General features: G+C 37.0%; 2 protein-coding genes across 12 annotated transcripts; one reads left to right on the forward strand and one right to left on the reverse strand.

Annotated features, from left to right (window-relative positions):
• The first annotated feature begins 617 nt into the window (after window positions 1–617).
• LOC141622119 (flap endonuclease 1-like) lies at window positions 618–9,541 on the forward strand. 3 transcript variants are annotated; one of them, XM_074438173.1, is made up of 18 exons: window positions 618–851; window positions 965–1,081; window positions 1,609–1,667; window positions 2,225–2,284; window positions 2,521–2,574; window positions 2,654–2,702; window positions 2,831–2,878; window positions 3,205–3,270; window positions 3,347–3,397; window positions 3,642–3,761; window positions 3,836–3,920; window positions 4,818–4,899; window positions 5,674–5,788; window positions 5,873–5,929; window positions 6,034–6,080; window positions 6,172–6,226; window positions 8,075–8,182; window positions 9,251–9,541. In XM_074438173.1, the coding sequence occupies exons 1-17, from the start codon at window positions 840–842 to the stop codon at window positions 8,141–8,143; spliced, it is 1,146 nt and encodes a 381-aa protein (XP_074294274.1). In that variant the 5' UTR covers window positions 618–839; the 3' UTR covers window positions 8,144–8,182; window positions 9,251–9,541. The 3 variants fall into 3 exon arrangements, with proteins under 3 accessions (XP_074294274.1, XP_074294275.1, XP_074294276.1); XM_074438174.1 differs by having other exon boundaries at window positions 684–851; window positions 8,075–8,165; XM_074438175.1 differs by lacking the exons at window positions 8,075–8,182; window positions 9,251–9,541 and adding an exon at window positions 7,313–7,360 and having other exon boundaries at window positions 716–851.
• Window positions 9,542–10,059: 518 nt separating this feature from the next.
• On the reverse strand, window positions 10,060–16,039 carry LOC141622117 (phytochrome A1-like). 9 transcript variants are annotated; one of them, XM_074438164.1, is made up of 6 exons: window positions 15,269–16,039; window positions 15,023–15,068; window positions 11,995–14,070; window positions 10,964–11,780; window positions 10,546–10,836; window positions 10,060–10,443 (listed from the first exon to the last, which is right to left on the reverse strand). In XM_074438164.1, the coding sequence occupies exons 3-6, from the start codon at window positions 14,048–14,050 to the stop codon at window positions 10,236–10,238; spliced, it is 3,372 nt and encodes a 1,123-aa protein (XP_074294265.1). In that variant the 5' UTR covers window positions 14,051–14,070; window positions 15,023–15,068; window positions 15,269–16,039; the 3' UTR covers window positions 10,060–10,235. The 9 variants fall into 9 exon arrangements, with proteins under 9 accessions (XP_074294265.1, XP_074294267.1, XP_074294266.1 ...); XM_074438166.1 differs by having other exon boundaries at window positions 11,995–14,078; window positions 15,269–15,999; XM_074438165.1 differs by having other exon boundaries at window positions 11,995–14,083; window positions 15,269–15,984.
• Window positions 16,040–17,801: the final 1,762 nt, after the last annotated feature.

Raw genomic sequence — 17,801 nt, forward strand, 5'->3', positions numbered from 1 at the left:
ATCAGTTTTATACTCTAACAAACCATCAGTTTAAGCTTTTGGTTGAGTTGGTTTCTTGACAGTCTATAAACCAATTACAACAATTGTACACTCGATCACATGTTCTTAAAATGATAGAATGACACCGCCCGATCATGACACGCAACCGTCACATAATTAATGGGTTCAGGTTAAGGTTTAGTGACCCATTAATGTAAGTGAGTCAACACAAATACGATACGAGATTTAATTGGGTTAGGTTAAGGTTGAAGTTTCTAAACACGAACCGACACTAACATGACACGAAAACATGGCATGAATTCGACACGAAATTAACGGGTTTGGGTTGAATATAATAACGTATTTATGTAATTGGGTCAATACAAACAACACACGAAAACTATTTGGATTGCGTTTGGGTTTAAGGATTTTTACTCATTAACATGTGACACAATTCCATAGATAACCTGACTCAACCTGATAATTCGGTTTAACAAATGTATGTAGGGGTGTACACTAGGCTGAGCCGGGACGAAATGGGCTGTCAATTTGTCGCCAGGCCCGGTACTAAAAAAGGGTCGGGCTGTGCCGTGCCGGACTGGGATCCATAATGTCTGGCCCGTGCCCGGTCCATATAGTGTCTTGAATTTTTAGTGGGGTAAGCCGTGCTGGGCTGGAAAATTGGGGCACTGGCCCGACCCGCCTGTAATTTGTGTACCCCACGCGTCGAGAAGGCGGGAAAACAGAATAGAAAGAGGCGGAAAGAAAGCAAAACCGTAGTCAAAATTCAATAGACCGAAAACCACTGTCAACCTGAAGACGAACAACAACAACAAAATCACTGCTGCTTCGATTATTCAATGGGAATCAAGGTTCCAATTTTTTTCTTCTTACTTCTTTAATTTGATTTCAATTTTATCAATATTCTTCTATGTTACCGTTTTATTGTTCTTCATTTTATGATTTATTATCGTCCAAAAATTAGGGTTTAACGAAGTTATTGGCGGATAATGCGCCAAAATGCATGAAAGAGCAGAAATTCGAGAGTTATTTCGGCCGTAAAATCGCTGTCGATGCCAGCATGAGCATTTATCAATTTCTTGTACGTTTTTCTCATCATTTTAATTATTTGTTGTTTTTTTAATTAGGTTTAAGTATGTATTGGTACTACAGTGTCCCCTGATAGATGAACCATCTCAAACAAAACCTTAAGGTGATGGTTGGGGTCGAACAATTATATTTATTTTCTATTACGCCCCCTCACTCGAATGCCCGTTGGGCTCGAAGAGTGGTTAGTGCACATGCTCCCCCATACCATGTGCTGAAAGTCCACTTCGTGAGTTATTGAAGGATACCAGAATTTGAACCCGTGACCTTTGGTCACAAAGGCTCTGATACCATGATAGATGAACCATCTCAACCAAAACCTTAAGGTGATGGTTGAGGTCCAACAATTATATTTATTTCCTATTATCGCCAGTCGTAGAATCTCATTTAAGACCTGTATTAAGCTTAAGACAGCGTTTTTTCATGTTATATGGTTTATTTAATGATAGCTATAATGACTATGTTGCAAGCCTAAGACGGTTATTGATTAATTTAAGTTTGAAGTATGATTAATTGGTGTAGATTGTAGTGGGGAGAACTGGAACTGAGATGCTTACGAACGAGGCTGGTGAAGTCACTAGGTATTGCACATTGTTCAATTGATGTCTTTCGTCTTTTTTGTTACGTTATCGTGACTAGTATTGAATACTCTTAGGCGACATTGCTGATATGAAACTGACAATTGCCATATAATTTGAGCCAAAAACATGTAAATTACTACGATTAAAATCAATTTTGGCTCTTTGGCATGTTATGTGTGGAGTCTCTTGAGTTATAGTTAATGCATGCCTAGCGCCTTGAGTTACTCAAGATTAGTCATTTTGCTTGAAAATGGATTAGACAAAACTAACGATGTAGAAATTTTGCCATGGGAATCGATGCACATGGTGGTGCCTTTGACTAACGGTGTGTTTAAGCTTGAAGATGCACAACCTTAGCCTTATCTTGAGCTATAGCAATGGGTTTCAACTTGTTTAGTGCAACAGGAGGAGAGGATCGTTTTTTGAGACTTTTAATTTAATACTTTGATTTAGTCTTCGAGTTTATGGCAGTCTACTTTGGCTAATGGAGTTTATTTTCAGTTTTCATAGTTGTTCTTTTTTTTAAAATTGTTGCCACTTTGTTTGTTTGTCTATAGTCATTTGCAGGGGATGTTCTCACGAACCATTAGGCTTCTTGAAGCAGGGATAAAACCTGTGTAAGTTTCTTTTCCTTCTTTACTTATTTTCATTTGTTTTCTTACCATTTAGATTATCTCTATCTTTTTCATTTTTTTTAGCCGTCTTAGTTCGTTTTCCCTGGTACTTGATAGGAGAAGTTTGTTCTTCGACGAATTCTACTCTACTTTTGTAGTCAACTTTCTGACGTGCGAAATGATTAATTTACTAACTCTGTTTTCTCTTCCAATATTAAAATAATATTTGTGCTATACAGCTACGTGTTTGATGGAAAGCCTCCTGATTTGAAGAAACAAGAACTTGCAAAACGGTATTGACACCCGTCTACTTGTCATTCAAACTCATTAAAACTAGCGATTCAGTTGATTTGACTATGGCCATTCATGTAGGTACTCCAAACGAGCTGATGCAACTGAGGATTTATCTGCAGCCATAGAGGTGGATTTTGCCAACTAATATTGCTGAAAAAGCTGCATCTGTTATGTTTTGCAGCATGTTACAGGTTCACTGTTTTCTATATGCATTATGCTTATCATATTATTAACTTTCTTCAATGATAAATGCAGGAAGGAGATAAAGAAGGAATCGAAAAATTCAGTAAACGAACCGTAAAAGTATGTTATCTCTATAGGTTGAGAATTGATTTCAGCTTTTAAACTTCTTCTGGGGTATGCAACTTTGTGATTTAGTGACCTGTCGCTTAAGGAAATAAACCCTCACCAACTCTATTTTTTCTTTTAAGAAGTCCGCCCTTTTGTTTGAGGGGAACAGATGTAGGCTTAGATGGTAATCATTGGCAATATTTGTGTTTGGTACTTGAATGTGTAATTTGCAGCTAATAGAGCCAAGGGCCTAACAAAAGTTTGGTTGTGACATTGCCCTGAGACCTTTCCTAGCGCAGTGGTCTTACACTCTTACTGGTCACTCTCTAATCTTGCAGGTGACAAAACAGCACAATGATGACTGTAAGAAACTACTGGAATTAATGGGAGTGCCTGTGGTTGAGGTAATTTTTCATTATCTTTTGTGAATTTTGTTCCGTCAATTATTTTTTGACAAATATGAATTTTCTTGTGGTGCAGGCTCCTTCTGAAGCTGAGGCACAATGTGCTGCACTTTGCAAGAATGGAAAAGTATGTACTATAGCCATATCATGGACCATTACCCTTCAGTCCTTCACTTTTGGCTGTTATGCGTGAATAAACGTTCTGATAAATATAGAGTGGAATTGTGTTGCAAGGAGTACACCTGAAGCATAATTGTTTCTTTTATACCATGATTATCCACAATATGTAAAATATAATGTCATGGGAATCACATTATGGATGTCAACATGTTCTGCTTAGTTAACATCACTTCATTTTTTTTTTCTTGCAGGTTTATGCAGTGGCGTCCGAAGATATGGATTCTCTGACCTTTGGGGCTTGTAGATTTCTTCGTCATTTGATGGATCCTAGCTCAAAGAAAATTCCAGTTATGGAATTTGATATGGCTAAGGTGTGAGAGCATTATTGTAGTTGTCTCCACTTTGAACTATTGACTGATTACTTACCGTGATTGTTCTGTTTTAGGTCTTGGAGGAGCTGAACCTCACAATGGATCAATTCATCGACTTGTGCATTCTTTCTGGCTGTGATTACTGTGACAACATTAAAGGTACCAGGAAGTGGTCATGACTTATAACTATAACTCATGATTGATTATTATGATTGAATCCCTTTTTAATTGATGGACTAAGGTATATATGTGAACATCTCCCATTTTAGCTTCAAGAAAAAGCTTAATTTTTTCAGAGTAGGGATGGACCCTCAAGTTTTTATTTTTAAATTCTCTGTGTAGTAAAACAAGTGTTATGCATTACGTGTTTTAGTAGCAAGTTGCTTTCTTGACAAAGGAAATGATGAACTTTTTAATGTCCCCTAAAGTTTCAGTGGCAGTGTGTGCGAGTGTGACTAGTGTCTACAGTTGCAAGTATGATTGGTCATCCTTCATGTGTAGTGTGTCATTCTTTGAATATTTGTGGTTCTTTTGCTATGGATTCCTTCTTATGGTTTTTTAAATTGGTATTCTATTCCCTAGTTTCAATTTGTAATGTAGAGCCTTGTAAGCCCTTCATGGATTATTGGATACATAAGAATTCAGAGATTTGTGTTTTATGATAAGGATTATCTGCTCTCTCATCATGAGAATGATACCTATGATAGGAATGACTAGTGCAGTAGTGTGTCAATTTCTTACCAGGTTGTGTGAACTAATGTCTTATGATTCACATTGAAGGTTGTTCATAAACTTAGACCCCACACCTGTGGCTGTAATGAACTGATTTTTATGCTTTTGTCCCTTGGATGGCTCTACCTTTTCTTAAACCGTACGAAAAAAAAGTCTGTATCAAGTGTCAGAACAAGTAAGCAATGTTATGAAGGCTTCACTTGAGGGCTGCTCTAAATTTTTACAAGAGCCAAACGTGTTTAATGAAGAAGTATTACGTCTAAAATCTAAAGACACTGTTTAATCTGGCACTTACCTTTTTATATACTTTAAATCCATTTGCAGGAATTGGTGGAATGACTGCATTGAAGCTCATTCGACAACATGGCTCTATAGAAACTATATTAGAGAACTTAAACAAAGAGAGGTACTGACAGTTCTTTACTTGAGAGCTTCGAGTGTGTCCTCTATATTGTTCCCACCTTAAATTGCTAAACAAAAAAATAAAATAAAAAAATTCAAACTTCTTTTCATGGGATGTGATCTTCCTGATTCTTTTGATGCTTGATGTAAAGGCTTTCCAAGTCAATTTGTCTTCAGGTCTAGTAGTTTGATTTTGTAAGTACTCAACTTCTCAATCATTGGAAAGCAACATTTTTCCTTTTTTGTTTTTTATCTTTTACCGTTTACTTAAAAGTTATAAGTGCTCATGGGAGAAATAAAAGGGAATCCTACTGGTGCATTGATAATAAAAGGACCAATCTACATTTAATGTTATCTCAACATAGAGACTGATTTTTCTTATCCTCTTTACATTTGTATTAGATTTTTTTTGAGCCACGAACAATTCTTCTTAGCGTTGTTTTTTCGTGTAATTATGTAGAGAGTTTGATCAGCTTTATGGCATTGTGTAATCACTTACTTTAACTGGCTGGATATTAATTTTTGTTTGGAGGACTTTGGAACCATCCATATCTTACCATCCAAACACAATCCTAATGGCTCTGACCAGGCTCTTGCCTAGGTGGGGGCAGGGGTGGGGGTCAGTCAGCCTATTGGTCATATCAGAGAGGCTGTTTCTGTTCGACATTGATGAGAGACACGATAAAAGATCTCACAGTTTTTTCAGTGTGTGCAAGCAAGTTCGTTTATGTTTTTTTTTTTGTCTGTTTGACTTGCGCTGACTAAGATATTTTGTCAGATATCAAATAGCTGATGACTGGCCTTATCAAGAGGCCAGGCGCCTATTTAAAGAGCCTCATGTCTTTCCTGAAAATGAGGAACCTGAGCTGAAGTGGAGCCCTCCTGATGAAGAGGTGTGGGTTATTTTTATTATATAGTCTAGATTATAAACTTTTGTCTAATAACGTGGTTATTTAAATTTTGTCATTTTGGATTAGGGTCTGGTGAACTTTCTTGTCAAGGAAAATGGCTTCAATATTGATAGAGTGACAAAGGTATCTGGGGTTGTATTATGCAGCTGATTCAGTTGTTATTTTTGTAAAATAAATACGAGTGTTCAATATAAATTATGTGGACGTTTCATTTCCTTTCTTGTCAGGCGATAGAAAAAATTAAAGCAGCAAAAAATAAATCATCCCAGGGACGGTACGTAATGCTCTTTTCACTCCAATTTTATAAGACATGTCAGGTGCTCTCTCATATTCATTTGTATCACCTTTATTTTGTTTGGTTGTAGGATGGAATCGTTCTTCAAGCCCGTTGCTACAGATTCTGTTCCTATTAAAAGAAAGGTATTTCCACATTGACCTTTCGTTTGTTTGGTGCAAGTTATAATAGGAACTTCAGGTTCCATGAAAATTGGTCAATTCCCACTATTGGGTAAATCGACGTTTTTGGACTACTAATTTAACAGTTTTGTTTGGATAAGCAAATAGGAAGAAAAAAGAGGGAAGTGATGATGGAAGGGGAAGGAAAGGAAAAGGAGGAATGCAGGATATAGGAGAGGGAATTCTTTTAGATGGAGGCTGGGGGAAGGTGAGATTTTCCGTGGAATATGAATGAAAGGGGGATGAGAGTGGAAAAAGTAGAGGAACATTTTCCCCAAATCTGTCCAACTTTGGAGGGCTTTGATTTTTAGAAGGGTTTTGAGGGAAGGAAAATGGATCCTCTATACTCCCCTCTTATCAACCCACATGCTGCACAAATAAAAGAATCTCCACTCATTTTCCTTTCATTCATATTCAAATAAATGAGCAATGTACTTTACATACCGATAACACATCCTCTCAGGAACACCTGTACAAAAGACCATTTATGCCTCTAGCTCCAGTGATCGATGTATAAAGGGAAGTGAGTGCTTGTGAGAATATACAGGTCTGATACTTTGATAAAGGTTGCTAGTTTAGTCTTCTAAGGCTTAATAACTATAACTTACACAAGCTAATAAGTCCGCGAAGGTACAAAGCGCATTTTGCAGATGATGCTTCTCTTTGCTCTCTCTCTCTATAGTCTATCCTTATAGTTTAGGAACTATAAAGTATATCCTTTGGGAATTGTCTCTTTAATAGGTAGATTATGTAAAGTGCCGACCTGATCTGCATTAATATTCTGGGCGAGAGGCTTTGGGAACTTCCAGGGAGTAGGTTGCATTTTATTTCGAGAGCATAGTCGGCTAGCTCCTTTCTTCAATGTAAGAAAATGATACTTGGGATTTCCTTTGATTTCCTGGACCATAGTTAGATCTTTGTGGATAGGATGTGGAGAAGTATTCTGGTTCTGAATTTTGTTACGGTCCTGGTTGGATTGCTATACAAAAACTATTGGGTAATCTAAACGTATGGAGGCAGTGAGGTAAGGTGTCTTTTGGTGTGATCCAGAATTTCTATGTAATGGGTGGCTTCGTCACTTAGTATGATTTTTGTTAAGGTATTTGCTTCTCGAGAGGTTTAATATCCTGATGTTCTACAACTCTAAAAGAAATGGTGAAGGAAAATGTAACATGCTGAAGAACATGACGGAGTTGGGTTTGAATCACTGATTTGTTGGCAAAGCAGAACACTTTTCAAATATCTCTCTATGTTGGTGACACAATTTCGAAGGACAAGTCATCACACATTTATAGAACAGTCAAGCTCTAGTGGTGCACTGGTGCCATTATTATTTCATTTGATGTTGGTTCTTTTTAACAGCTAAAAGACTGAACTGAAGTTAGTTGTAGGTAAGTACTGATCTGTAACAGGCTATTGCTGTGGGAGCTTGCCTTCGATTTCATGGAGCTAAGTGTGCAATTAATGGAGTTTATGTTGGGTCTGAAGGGGATGCTCTAGATGCACTAGAAATTATAGTTTAGGAAAGGAAATATGGGAACACCAACTAGCAGCTAGGAGCAAGAGTTATGACAATGATAAGAGCCCGTCTTGAAATCTGTACCTTAAAAATTTGACAAAATATTATGTTCTATAATTAGCAACGGTACTTTCTCTCTGTATTCTGGATTTGCAGTTGAATTTTGCCGTTCTCTTTCATTTGTAAATGATAGTCCATACTCCATAGCAATCTAATGCTGAGAATAACTTAATGTTGATTCCTTTTAGCTATCACTGTATGTACCATTCATATTTTAGTTTTTTCCGTGTCAGGATGCAAAGGATGCTGTGAAGGAAACAGCTAACAAAAAACAGAAGGCCAGTGGTAGGAAGAAGAAGTGATTTATTGATCTTGGAGCTTAAGGTTTGAGACTGTCTTAGGTAACTTCAATAATTATTGATTAATCCCTCTGTCCATAATGTTATTTGTGATTTCCTATTTGGAGTGTCCATGGATAAGCTTCCCCACTTGGAATTTTCATTTTTTGTAGTAGTGCTCAATATAGTCTGACTCCACAACTTTCGTCAACTTGCATTTACAATTTTTTCACACATTTACTAAGTTTTGTAAATTTTATGCAAAGTAGACTAGGAAGTTTAACAATGGACAGAGCGCGTATAAGACGACTCATCTTATTCCCTTTCCTATGATCAAGTTTTTGCTTCTGTTAAAAAAAATGTATTTTAGTATCTTATTTTGCAGGCAACTCTTTCTGATTGAGTTTGTATCTTAAGCTTTCAAAATCAACATTCCTTGAAAATTTTCGGTTTAGACTTGTAGTTCTGTTTGCTTTGCAACTAACTTTGAGTAAAAATGATCATCTGTTCATAAATTTGTACAATAACCTATAGCTATTATCACACGTATCTTCACCACCCTTTCAGCCCTTCCCCTATGTTACATTGTTCGACGTTCTTAATGTAGATTAAATAGGGAACTTTCTGGGGAATTTAGAGACTTGTCAGATAATTATGTTAATAGGGCTCCATTATAGCCAACCTTTATAATCTGAAGCCATAAAGTCATATACCCCCTCCGTCCCAGTCATTTGTTTACTTTTGGTTTTGGCATAAAAACCAAGGAAAGAAGAGGGGGCCAATTATTAGATGACAAGTGGACTAAATTGAGTGGTGGATCAAATTGCCCATCAAAGGCATTCCTAAAATAGAAAGGTAAACAAGTCAAATTGACTAAGACACCCCAAAATGGAATAGGTAAACAAATGACTGGGACGGAGGGAGTACCATGCAATGAAGGAAAAATTGTTATTTGTCTTCAATCCCAGTGAATATTCCCAATCCATGCAGATTTTTATTCATTTCTCCGTAATTCTAATACACGACATATGTCATGAACTAGCTTTTGATATGATTCCATTGGTTTAATCTTTTAGATTGAGGTTATTGTTTGTTGCTTTGTTCTTAATTCTGTTTCCCTATTATTTGCAGTTTAATGGATGAGAAGCAAGGTAGAATCGCTCCACATGTTTGTTTTGTGGCCTTCTGCAGGCGACAAGCGACAAGTACTTCTGCATGTTTCTACCCCTGCTATTGTACGAGCAATGTAATTTAGGGAGTTCAGTCGAATGACTTAAGTTAACGATGATGTAATCTTTCCCCTTCCGAAGTCTTCTTAGCACTTGTAAGCTAGTTAGCAAACATTAACAATCACTGGGATTTCTGTTGATGCTTCTGCATTAATCCAAATTTCAATGTCAATTTTCAAGGAGTTATAAGAAACTTTCTAAGTTTTCGGTATAGGGTTGAGTGTACGGATGTTAGACTGTCCCTTACCTATTATTGGTGGGGATGTTTGAGCGCCAGAGTACTGGTTCTACGGTAGGTTGGCATCTGTTTTCACCGGGGGTTTGTGTTTCTTGCTGATACTTGCAAGTCCTGTACTCATGACACAATCTGCTTTTATGAGACGAAATGTAATTCTCATCGGTATTCTTGCAGTAAAAATGCAAATTCGTGAACCATGTCGGATCGCCTACTAGACTGATGTACTATCATGTCAAGTTTTAGAGAGATCCACTTTCAACCTTTTGAGTAGACTACTATAGCAAATCTGTAACATCACCACAAAGGTACTCAGATTTGTCTTTCACAAAAAAAACAATAAAAAAAAAAAACAGGAAACCTAGACTAAGCGGTCAGCGCCATAGGCGGCCTTGTCTTCGCGTTACTCCCATTTGAGCTCAAGTCGTCTCCACACTTGGCTTTGATAGTATATCCGAGTGACGTAAATGCCGAGGTGAATGTGGCCTATTGACCTCTTCAAAATTTGGCCAACTAACAAGACTCATACAATATTTACATGTTACAATTAACTGAAACCTGAAAAGACCTTATTTGTTTGGGTAGAGAAATCAAAGCTTCAAACTAATCAAACCATAAAAATTCCTCTTATTTTGCTCTTTGCTAAAACCCGTCACATAGAATTGTCAGCTATGGGAAGTTCAACGGAAATAATGAACGTCGAGCTGCCAGCTGATCTCAGATACTGGATATCTCCATTCATTAGCTTCACCAGTTTCCTGCTCACTACCAAGCTTATGCCTTCTTCCGAGGCATCTCCTTGGCTCTCGAACATTTGGCTAAGCAATTCTTCTGATATCCCCCCGCCAGTGTGCATTATCCTGATCAATGAGGATTCGAGTGCAAGGGTTCATTAGTAATTTTCCTTTTAAAAAATTGAAATATCAGTACCAATTTTTTCATAAAATTGTGTGATGCATTACCTGAACTCGAGATTTGCAAGCTGAATCGATTCTCCTATCTTATCCTTTACTAGTTTAACTATGATTCTGACTTGACCTCCAGCAGGTGTAAAATTCACCGAAATCCAGAGAAAATCTGCTAGGATTTGCTGAAGCCTAAGGCTATCTCCGTATAGGGTTTCCTTCAGACTATCCTCTGAAGAGTCGTTGGCTACTTGAATCCCCTTTTCATTGCTCATTACCATGACCTGACTTATGGAAGCGATTAGTATGTCTTGCACCGCAAACTCGACCATTTCCAGCTCACAGTACCTGCAACAACACAGTGATCCAAACAGACAGAACACGAGAAATTAATCACTACTTCATGCCTATAAAGATACTCCCAGAGTCCCAGGCCAGGTAACACAAATGATAGACGGTAAGTAAGTTGACATACCCGTCAATGATACTATCCAAATCGGAATCATCAAGGATCTTGTTAAGCTGGCCCTGACATCGAGCACTTGTTTGCAAAACCTGTCTCTGGTCTTCGTCCATCTCAGTACCATCAAGTATCGTGCCAGAGAACATTATCCCGGACAAAGGATTTTTAACCTGTCTTTTCATATAAGCCAACACTTTTGCTCTCTTCATCGCAGCTTGTTCCGCTAATCTTTGTATGTGGAGTGCATGCTGCAAGTCATGACTAGCAAGCTGCAAGAAACAAAAGACACCAGTGACCGAACCTTCTCCATCCAATTTCTTGTTCACACAAAGAAGACATTCTATATACTTTCCAGAACGTGTAAAAAACCCAACGGAAAGTTTCTCAGGATTCTGGCCGCTCATGGCGCTGTTCAGTAGAATCCCTAGATGTACAAACGACTCTTGGTTTTTAAGGCGACAGCAAGATTTATGCGTCCCGAAAACCTCCCCGAGTAACATCTTGTCTATCACCTCCTCCCGGCTCCATCCTGTCAGTTTAGCCATTGCATTGTTCCATTCTGAACACCACCCAAACTCATCGGTTCCAAATATTGGCGGGATCAAAGGGTTTGGACTCTGAATGATTGCTTTGTAATCACCTTCAATTTTTGTGAACTTGTCCATGACTGTTTTTTGACCTGTTATATCTTGAGCAATCAAACAAACACCAACCACATTTCCATCCACATCTTTGCTTGCACAAGCATTCACTACTAAGCTTATGGGAACGGAATCCGTCATTGACTGATGCCTCTTTATCTCAAATTCAACATTTTTCTCCTCATCACCTGATTAAGTTACAGAACAAAAACAAGCTATCAGTAATAGATTTGAACTAGTACATGTGAAAAGACTAACAAGATTATACAACCAACTGTACGTCCGGCACAAACATGTGATCAGGCTTTATTTTTATTTCTTGAGCGGTTAGTTTTGTATGAGATCGTCTCACAAATCTGTAATGGAGTATAAATGTGTAAATAAGTAGAGAATTAGAAATACCTTGGAGTGCCAACTGCAACATATGTTTGACAATATCAATTGAAGAGTCTTCAACAAGAGATGCAATATGTTTTCCGACAGCATCCTTAACTGGAATGCCAGTGAGTTGAGATATTTTGGTATTCCAGCCATTCACAAGTCCATCAGAATCAACTGCTAAAATGGGGACGGTGGCAGTTTCAATCATTCGGATCATCTCACTAGTCACGGTTTCAAGTTCCCGTAATCCATGAATTTGGATGTCGGAAATCTTAGAATGAATGACAGATGTATTCAAATCAGCAGCTTCCACATCTTTGAAAGCATTCCTCAGAATAAGCTGCAGGGAGTGAATAGCATCCATCTCATAATCCTTCCAAGGCATACTCCTCTTCTTGACAACCTCGAGAAAAGCCTTGAATGACGATCTCGGGTGCATTTTCGATCCATCATCATTTTCATCCGGGTCATGCTTTGCCCCACCCCATTTGATCTCGGCAGCAGTGTGGGAGCGAAACCAAAAGAGCACGTCATTTAAGGTTATCCTGACAGCAGCCATACCACAAACGTCATCACCAAGGCCCAGTGCACCTGGGTATCCGGCATCATACAAACTATCCGTGCTCAACCCGGTTGAATCCTCATGATCCCGGGAAAGCCAAACGGCTATATCTCGTAGTTGGTATTCGGTGGGAGTGATACCGAGTTTCCATATTTGATTTTTGTACAAAAGAGCAGCCCCGTCACACTTAACAAGGTCCATTATGTTTGGATTTTGTGTGATTATCCCCAGAGGGGCATCACGCATAAGCATATCACATAATAGAGTCTGAGTTCGGAGGATCTTCTTCTCAAGAAATTGGTTTTCCAACTCTAGTTCTTTATTTACATGGATAGCAAATACTTGAGCAAGAAACTCACAAGCATAGCGCAAAGGAAATGGAACAAACCGAGGTGAAGTATGATGGCATACAACTAAACCCCAAAGCCTTTTCCTCTTATGGGGCTGTGGAGGAGCAGACCCGCCATCAGCTTCATCATCCTCGTCATTAACCACAACAGCCATAACCAAAGACCCGATGGAGTTCATATTCTCCATGTACTGAGCATGACAACCATGAGGTGCCCTAAGAGTTGACCCACATAAATTCAAATCAAAAGAAAGGTTCTCATCTTGGGTCACTCTCACAAATTTCTCCCGACAATCACATATCATGCGGACTTTATTCTTCATAAATAGGAAGCGTGCTGCCTGGGGAATATCAGTTGCAGGATAATGCAAACCCAGATAAGGGTCAAGACCCGGCTTTGTAATCTCAGAGACAACCTCCCCATGGTCATCGTCATGAAACTTATAAGCCATAACCCGGTCATATCCTGTCAACTCAAACACCTCTTGAACCATGGTATCAACTAACCTATCCATGTTTCCACTAGCCAAAGCCTGCAACCGGGTGATCGCTTTAGCTGCAAGCTTGTACGATTGCAGGGCTCCGGCTGCAGTCATTGGAACTTCATATGGCTTTACGGGTTCAAAGTCAACGACCAAGCTACCAGTTACCCTATGTACAATTGCATAAAAGGGTTTTCCAGATGTTTTGCAATGAACTAAAATTGGGTTCAAAAGAGAAACATCGGTAAACCCGAGTGCTTTCTGAAGTGCAGAAGCACTTGGGGCAGTGAATATAGTCCTTATATCGGTTCCAGCCCCGATAACTGGGAGATCCCCAACACTTGGGACAGCATGACTAACCATTGTGAGCATTTCGGGGGCATTCTCACTAAAAGCAATCACCCTAAAAGTCTTATCATCAAGGGCTAGCAAGCATCCAAAGGGCTGAATGAGTTTTCCTCTTTGTATTTGTTGAAGATAAGATGATGTAACCTTATCGGACTTTAGGGATTGATTTTTGCCACTGGTGCTACCTCTAACAGAACTCGAGTAATCAAATCCAGTACCGGAATCATCGAAATCTGCGTGAATCTTTGCGTCTTGAATCGTCTGAGCGATGATCCTTGACCTGTGTTTAGGACGGCCTGTATTGCTGGAATTTTGACTTTGTGGTGGCGAAGCCATTTTGTTGACAATCTAATAAGCTGCACGCCTGAACTAGATAAGACAATATAGACAGAGATGGCGGATAATTACAGTTTAAATAAGCAAGAAAAATCAAAAGACAGCGATAGCAAGCATTTATACGGAAATATCATCAAAACCTGCAGGGTCTTTTATAGCAAAATCAGAAAAAAATTTAGTCACATAGGAAGCATATATATAAGAAAGCGATAGCAAATCATTTATACAGCAGAATTATCGAACCTGTGAGGACTTGAGAGTTGAGACCTCGGACTTTTGTTACTCCCTTGGCCAAATTTAGTGGCTATAATGAAATAGACACAAGTTTTTACTTGGTAATCCCACCCACCATTTAGCACACATTAAGTTACTAATTAACAAAGTGGAAAAATATGAACCCTAGATAGTACAGCTAGGTCATGATCATGATCCCCACTTTCCGGAACCGAATCACACAAACAGTTATTGAAAGTTCAGTGAAAAGGTACCAGTCATTACAATCTCTTCAATCTTTTCAAGATGATCACATGGAGGATACATGGTCCAACAAAAATTTCAACATCAAATTGACAAATTTTCATTTCATAAAGATTGAAAGTACAAAATTCAACTGCATTACTGTCAGCCGTTCAGGACTACAGAACCTAAAACCAATAACCAAATAAACTACTCCCTCCGTCTGACCGTCTCTCGATCATTTCTGTACCTTTTTCTGTGATGGGTATGGGTATATTAATCGTAGGTAAACAAATGATTGAGACGGAGGGCGTACTTACAAGCAAATTTGACACCAAGAAACACATTGTAGACACTGAAATAACAACACAATGCTACATCCAAGCAAAATTCAGCAAAATGAGTAAACTTTCAGAACATTAAGCTTGAATTTAACTTAATTATTCACATAATTGCATAATTAAAGATAAATACTAACAACAAATATTAACAAAAGAGTAAAGATCATAATCAAACCTTTTAGCTTTGTACTTGACCTGCAAAATTCCCAACAAAAAACAACCTATACAGTAATAAAAATGCAAACTTTCAGAATAAATACTCTGGTCTGTCTGTTTGTCGCAACGGGTAGTTGCGATTTAAAACATAGATAACTATTGACTGAGACGGAGTAAGTACGAGATTATATGCAAAACCCAATTCAACCCACTTGCTAAAAAATCAAAATTACAAGCTACAGACGAATTGAACAAGTACCCATACCTCTGTCAGCTGTAGGATCTCCCTATAATTAGCAGAAAATAAGGGGGACCACTTAAGAACTTTCCCAATAATTCTTGGAAAAATAAAAAAACCCAGAAATTAATTTACAGAACTAGTTTAAGTAGTAAAACATGCAAGGAAATCTATGATTAAAGACCAAAGCGTAGTTTTGAAGGTTTTCTAAAGAGGGAAAGATAAAGGCGGTTCATTTAGTGATGAATACCCTTCTAAATAGGGTAATGTTTCACTGTTTCAGTCTAATAATTCGTCATTGCTTTCCTCAATTGTGAATATTTTTATATTATTATTGTATGATTGTGTTTTTGTCCATTTTTTGCATCAATCCCCTCATAGTTTGTCTTGTAAGACTAATATTTTTAAATAAATATGCTTATGGAAAACTTTAAAAGATGAAACTTTAGACTTATAAATTGCTTTATTGTTGTAAAAAAAAATTAGACCATAAAATTCGAAAAAATTATGAAACTTTAAAAGATGAAACTAACATATTTGGATTTGCAATGAAAAACTCTAGCATAAAATTATATTTTTTGTTGAAAAAAATAGTGTATAAATGAAGAAAGATACGGTTAAAGTGTCGTCTCGAAGACCACTCGGAAGAAAATGTTACCAATAGATTGGATTGGAGCGATTTTGCGCCATATTAAAGAGCTTAATTATGAGAAAAATTCACTGATATTTTATTATTTGTTTACGGATAAAGTTAAGGTAAGAGAGGGAATAAAATACTTTGTATTGTTATCCTTTAATAACACTTAACATGGGCGGTGGGCGGCATATATAGTACAATTTGGAGTAACATTGCACCCGACTCTTTTTTATGTAGGAGTCGTTCTATTTCTGTGAAGAGTAGGTTTTTTAAGAGACCAATTATAAATTGATGGAAAAATGCTACAAAAATTAATAAAATAGGTACGCATGCTATATAATGAGGTAGACAGAGGTAATAATAAAAATGATTATAACATACGATAAAATAGGTACGATTATTATGAAAGCGTACGATTATTATGAAAGCATGTACCAAATGAAAGTGACATTTTGAGTCACGAAAAATAATAAAAGGGGTACAAAAAAACTCTATAAAGGGGCACGATAAACTAGTCTTTCAATAATTTATTGCGAGACCGTCTCTTCAAAGTTTATTTTTGTGGCTGTTATGAATATTCATTGTTGTCTATTATTTTTTTTGGGAGTGGTAGTACACCTTCTTTTTACATAGAAGTTGTTTATTACGTTAAAACTAAACTATTGTGAATTTTGTTTAGAATTATTAATAGATATATACATTTTTTTTTTACATGTTTGTTTAAAATTATTAACTATTAGTAATAGATAAAAATAAAGATATTTACAAATAATCATCCATTTTCTCCGTCTTAAATATGTAATTACTTTTTTTTTTTTGTTCTTCATAAACAAAAACTACGTATTATTATAATTAAAATAAAATGAATAATTGAATAGGTGGGAGCAATATAGTTGTACGACATACTTGTGTCCGGTGCACTAAGTGACCAAAGAAGATGGAGTTATTTGATAAGAAAAAAGGAAAAGAACAATATGGAGGATAAAAGAGAAAAGAGAAAAAAGAAAAAAGAAAAAAAAAGGATAAGTTAGAGAGAGGGGGATGGGAATCACGTGCAGTTGGGTCGGATGCACATGATGTGTATGTCCCTTGACCCCTTCCATACTCCTCCATTGCACCCCCTCCGCATTTTTTTCCGTCTTTGTCGATAAATGCCATATACTGCTGCTGTTTTTAACAATCATTTTGTTCCATCCTAAAATAAAAGATAATTTCTCTGAAATTTTTGTTGCAAACACTTACTCTTCTTAAGAGATATATACTCCCTCCATTCAACTCCACTTTACAAGTTTCTTTTATCACGTTTGCTAACGCAGCTTTTACACGATAAATATCATTAGCTGCGTATTTGCAAAAATTATAAAAGTTAGATATTTTTAATGTACTCTTAGAGACAAATCAAATAAGATCCCACATGAATATATTTTCACTTATGTATCGAGAGAAAATTGAAGTTGAATGTCCGCTTGTGAATAGTGCGCAAAATAGAAAGTTGCAAAGTGGAGTTGAATGGAGGGAGTATTCGTTTCTTAACATCAAAACGTGTCAAGTATTACATCTCAGTTATGTAAATAAGATAAATTTATTACTTTTTCATATACAATAATTTTAAGCCATGTAAATTTGCACGGGTTTACTTATTCAAAATTTTATTTCAAAAATAGTTTTCTTAAAAATATATACATACAGTATTTTGTTTTACGATATACTTTCTCACTTCAAATGAATGTCATACATTTGATTGAAATTATATCTCATATAGTAAAAAAAAAAATATGAAAATCAATGGAATTGATTTTATGTTTTGGATGGCCGATGTTAGCCGAGTTCGCTGCTTGCTGGATATTAGCCTTTGTTTTAATAAAGAGCATAACATCAATAGACAACTCTTTTGATCAGAAGGTTAATCTTTCAATTAAGACG

The sequence above is a fragment of the Silene latifolia genome, chromosome X (genome assembly GCF_048544455.1).
Source record: "Silene latifolia isolate original U9 population chromosome X, ASM4854445v1, whole genome shotgun sequence".
Taxonomy (NCBI): Eukaryota; Viridiplantae; Streptophyta; class Magnoliopsida; order Caryophyllales; family Caryophyllaceae; genus Silene; species Silene latifolia.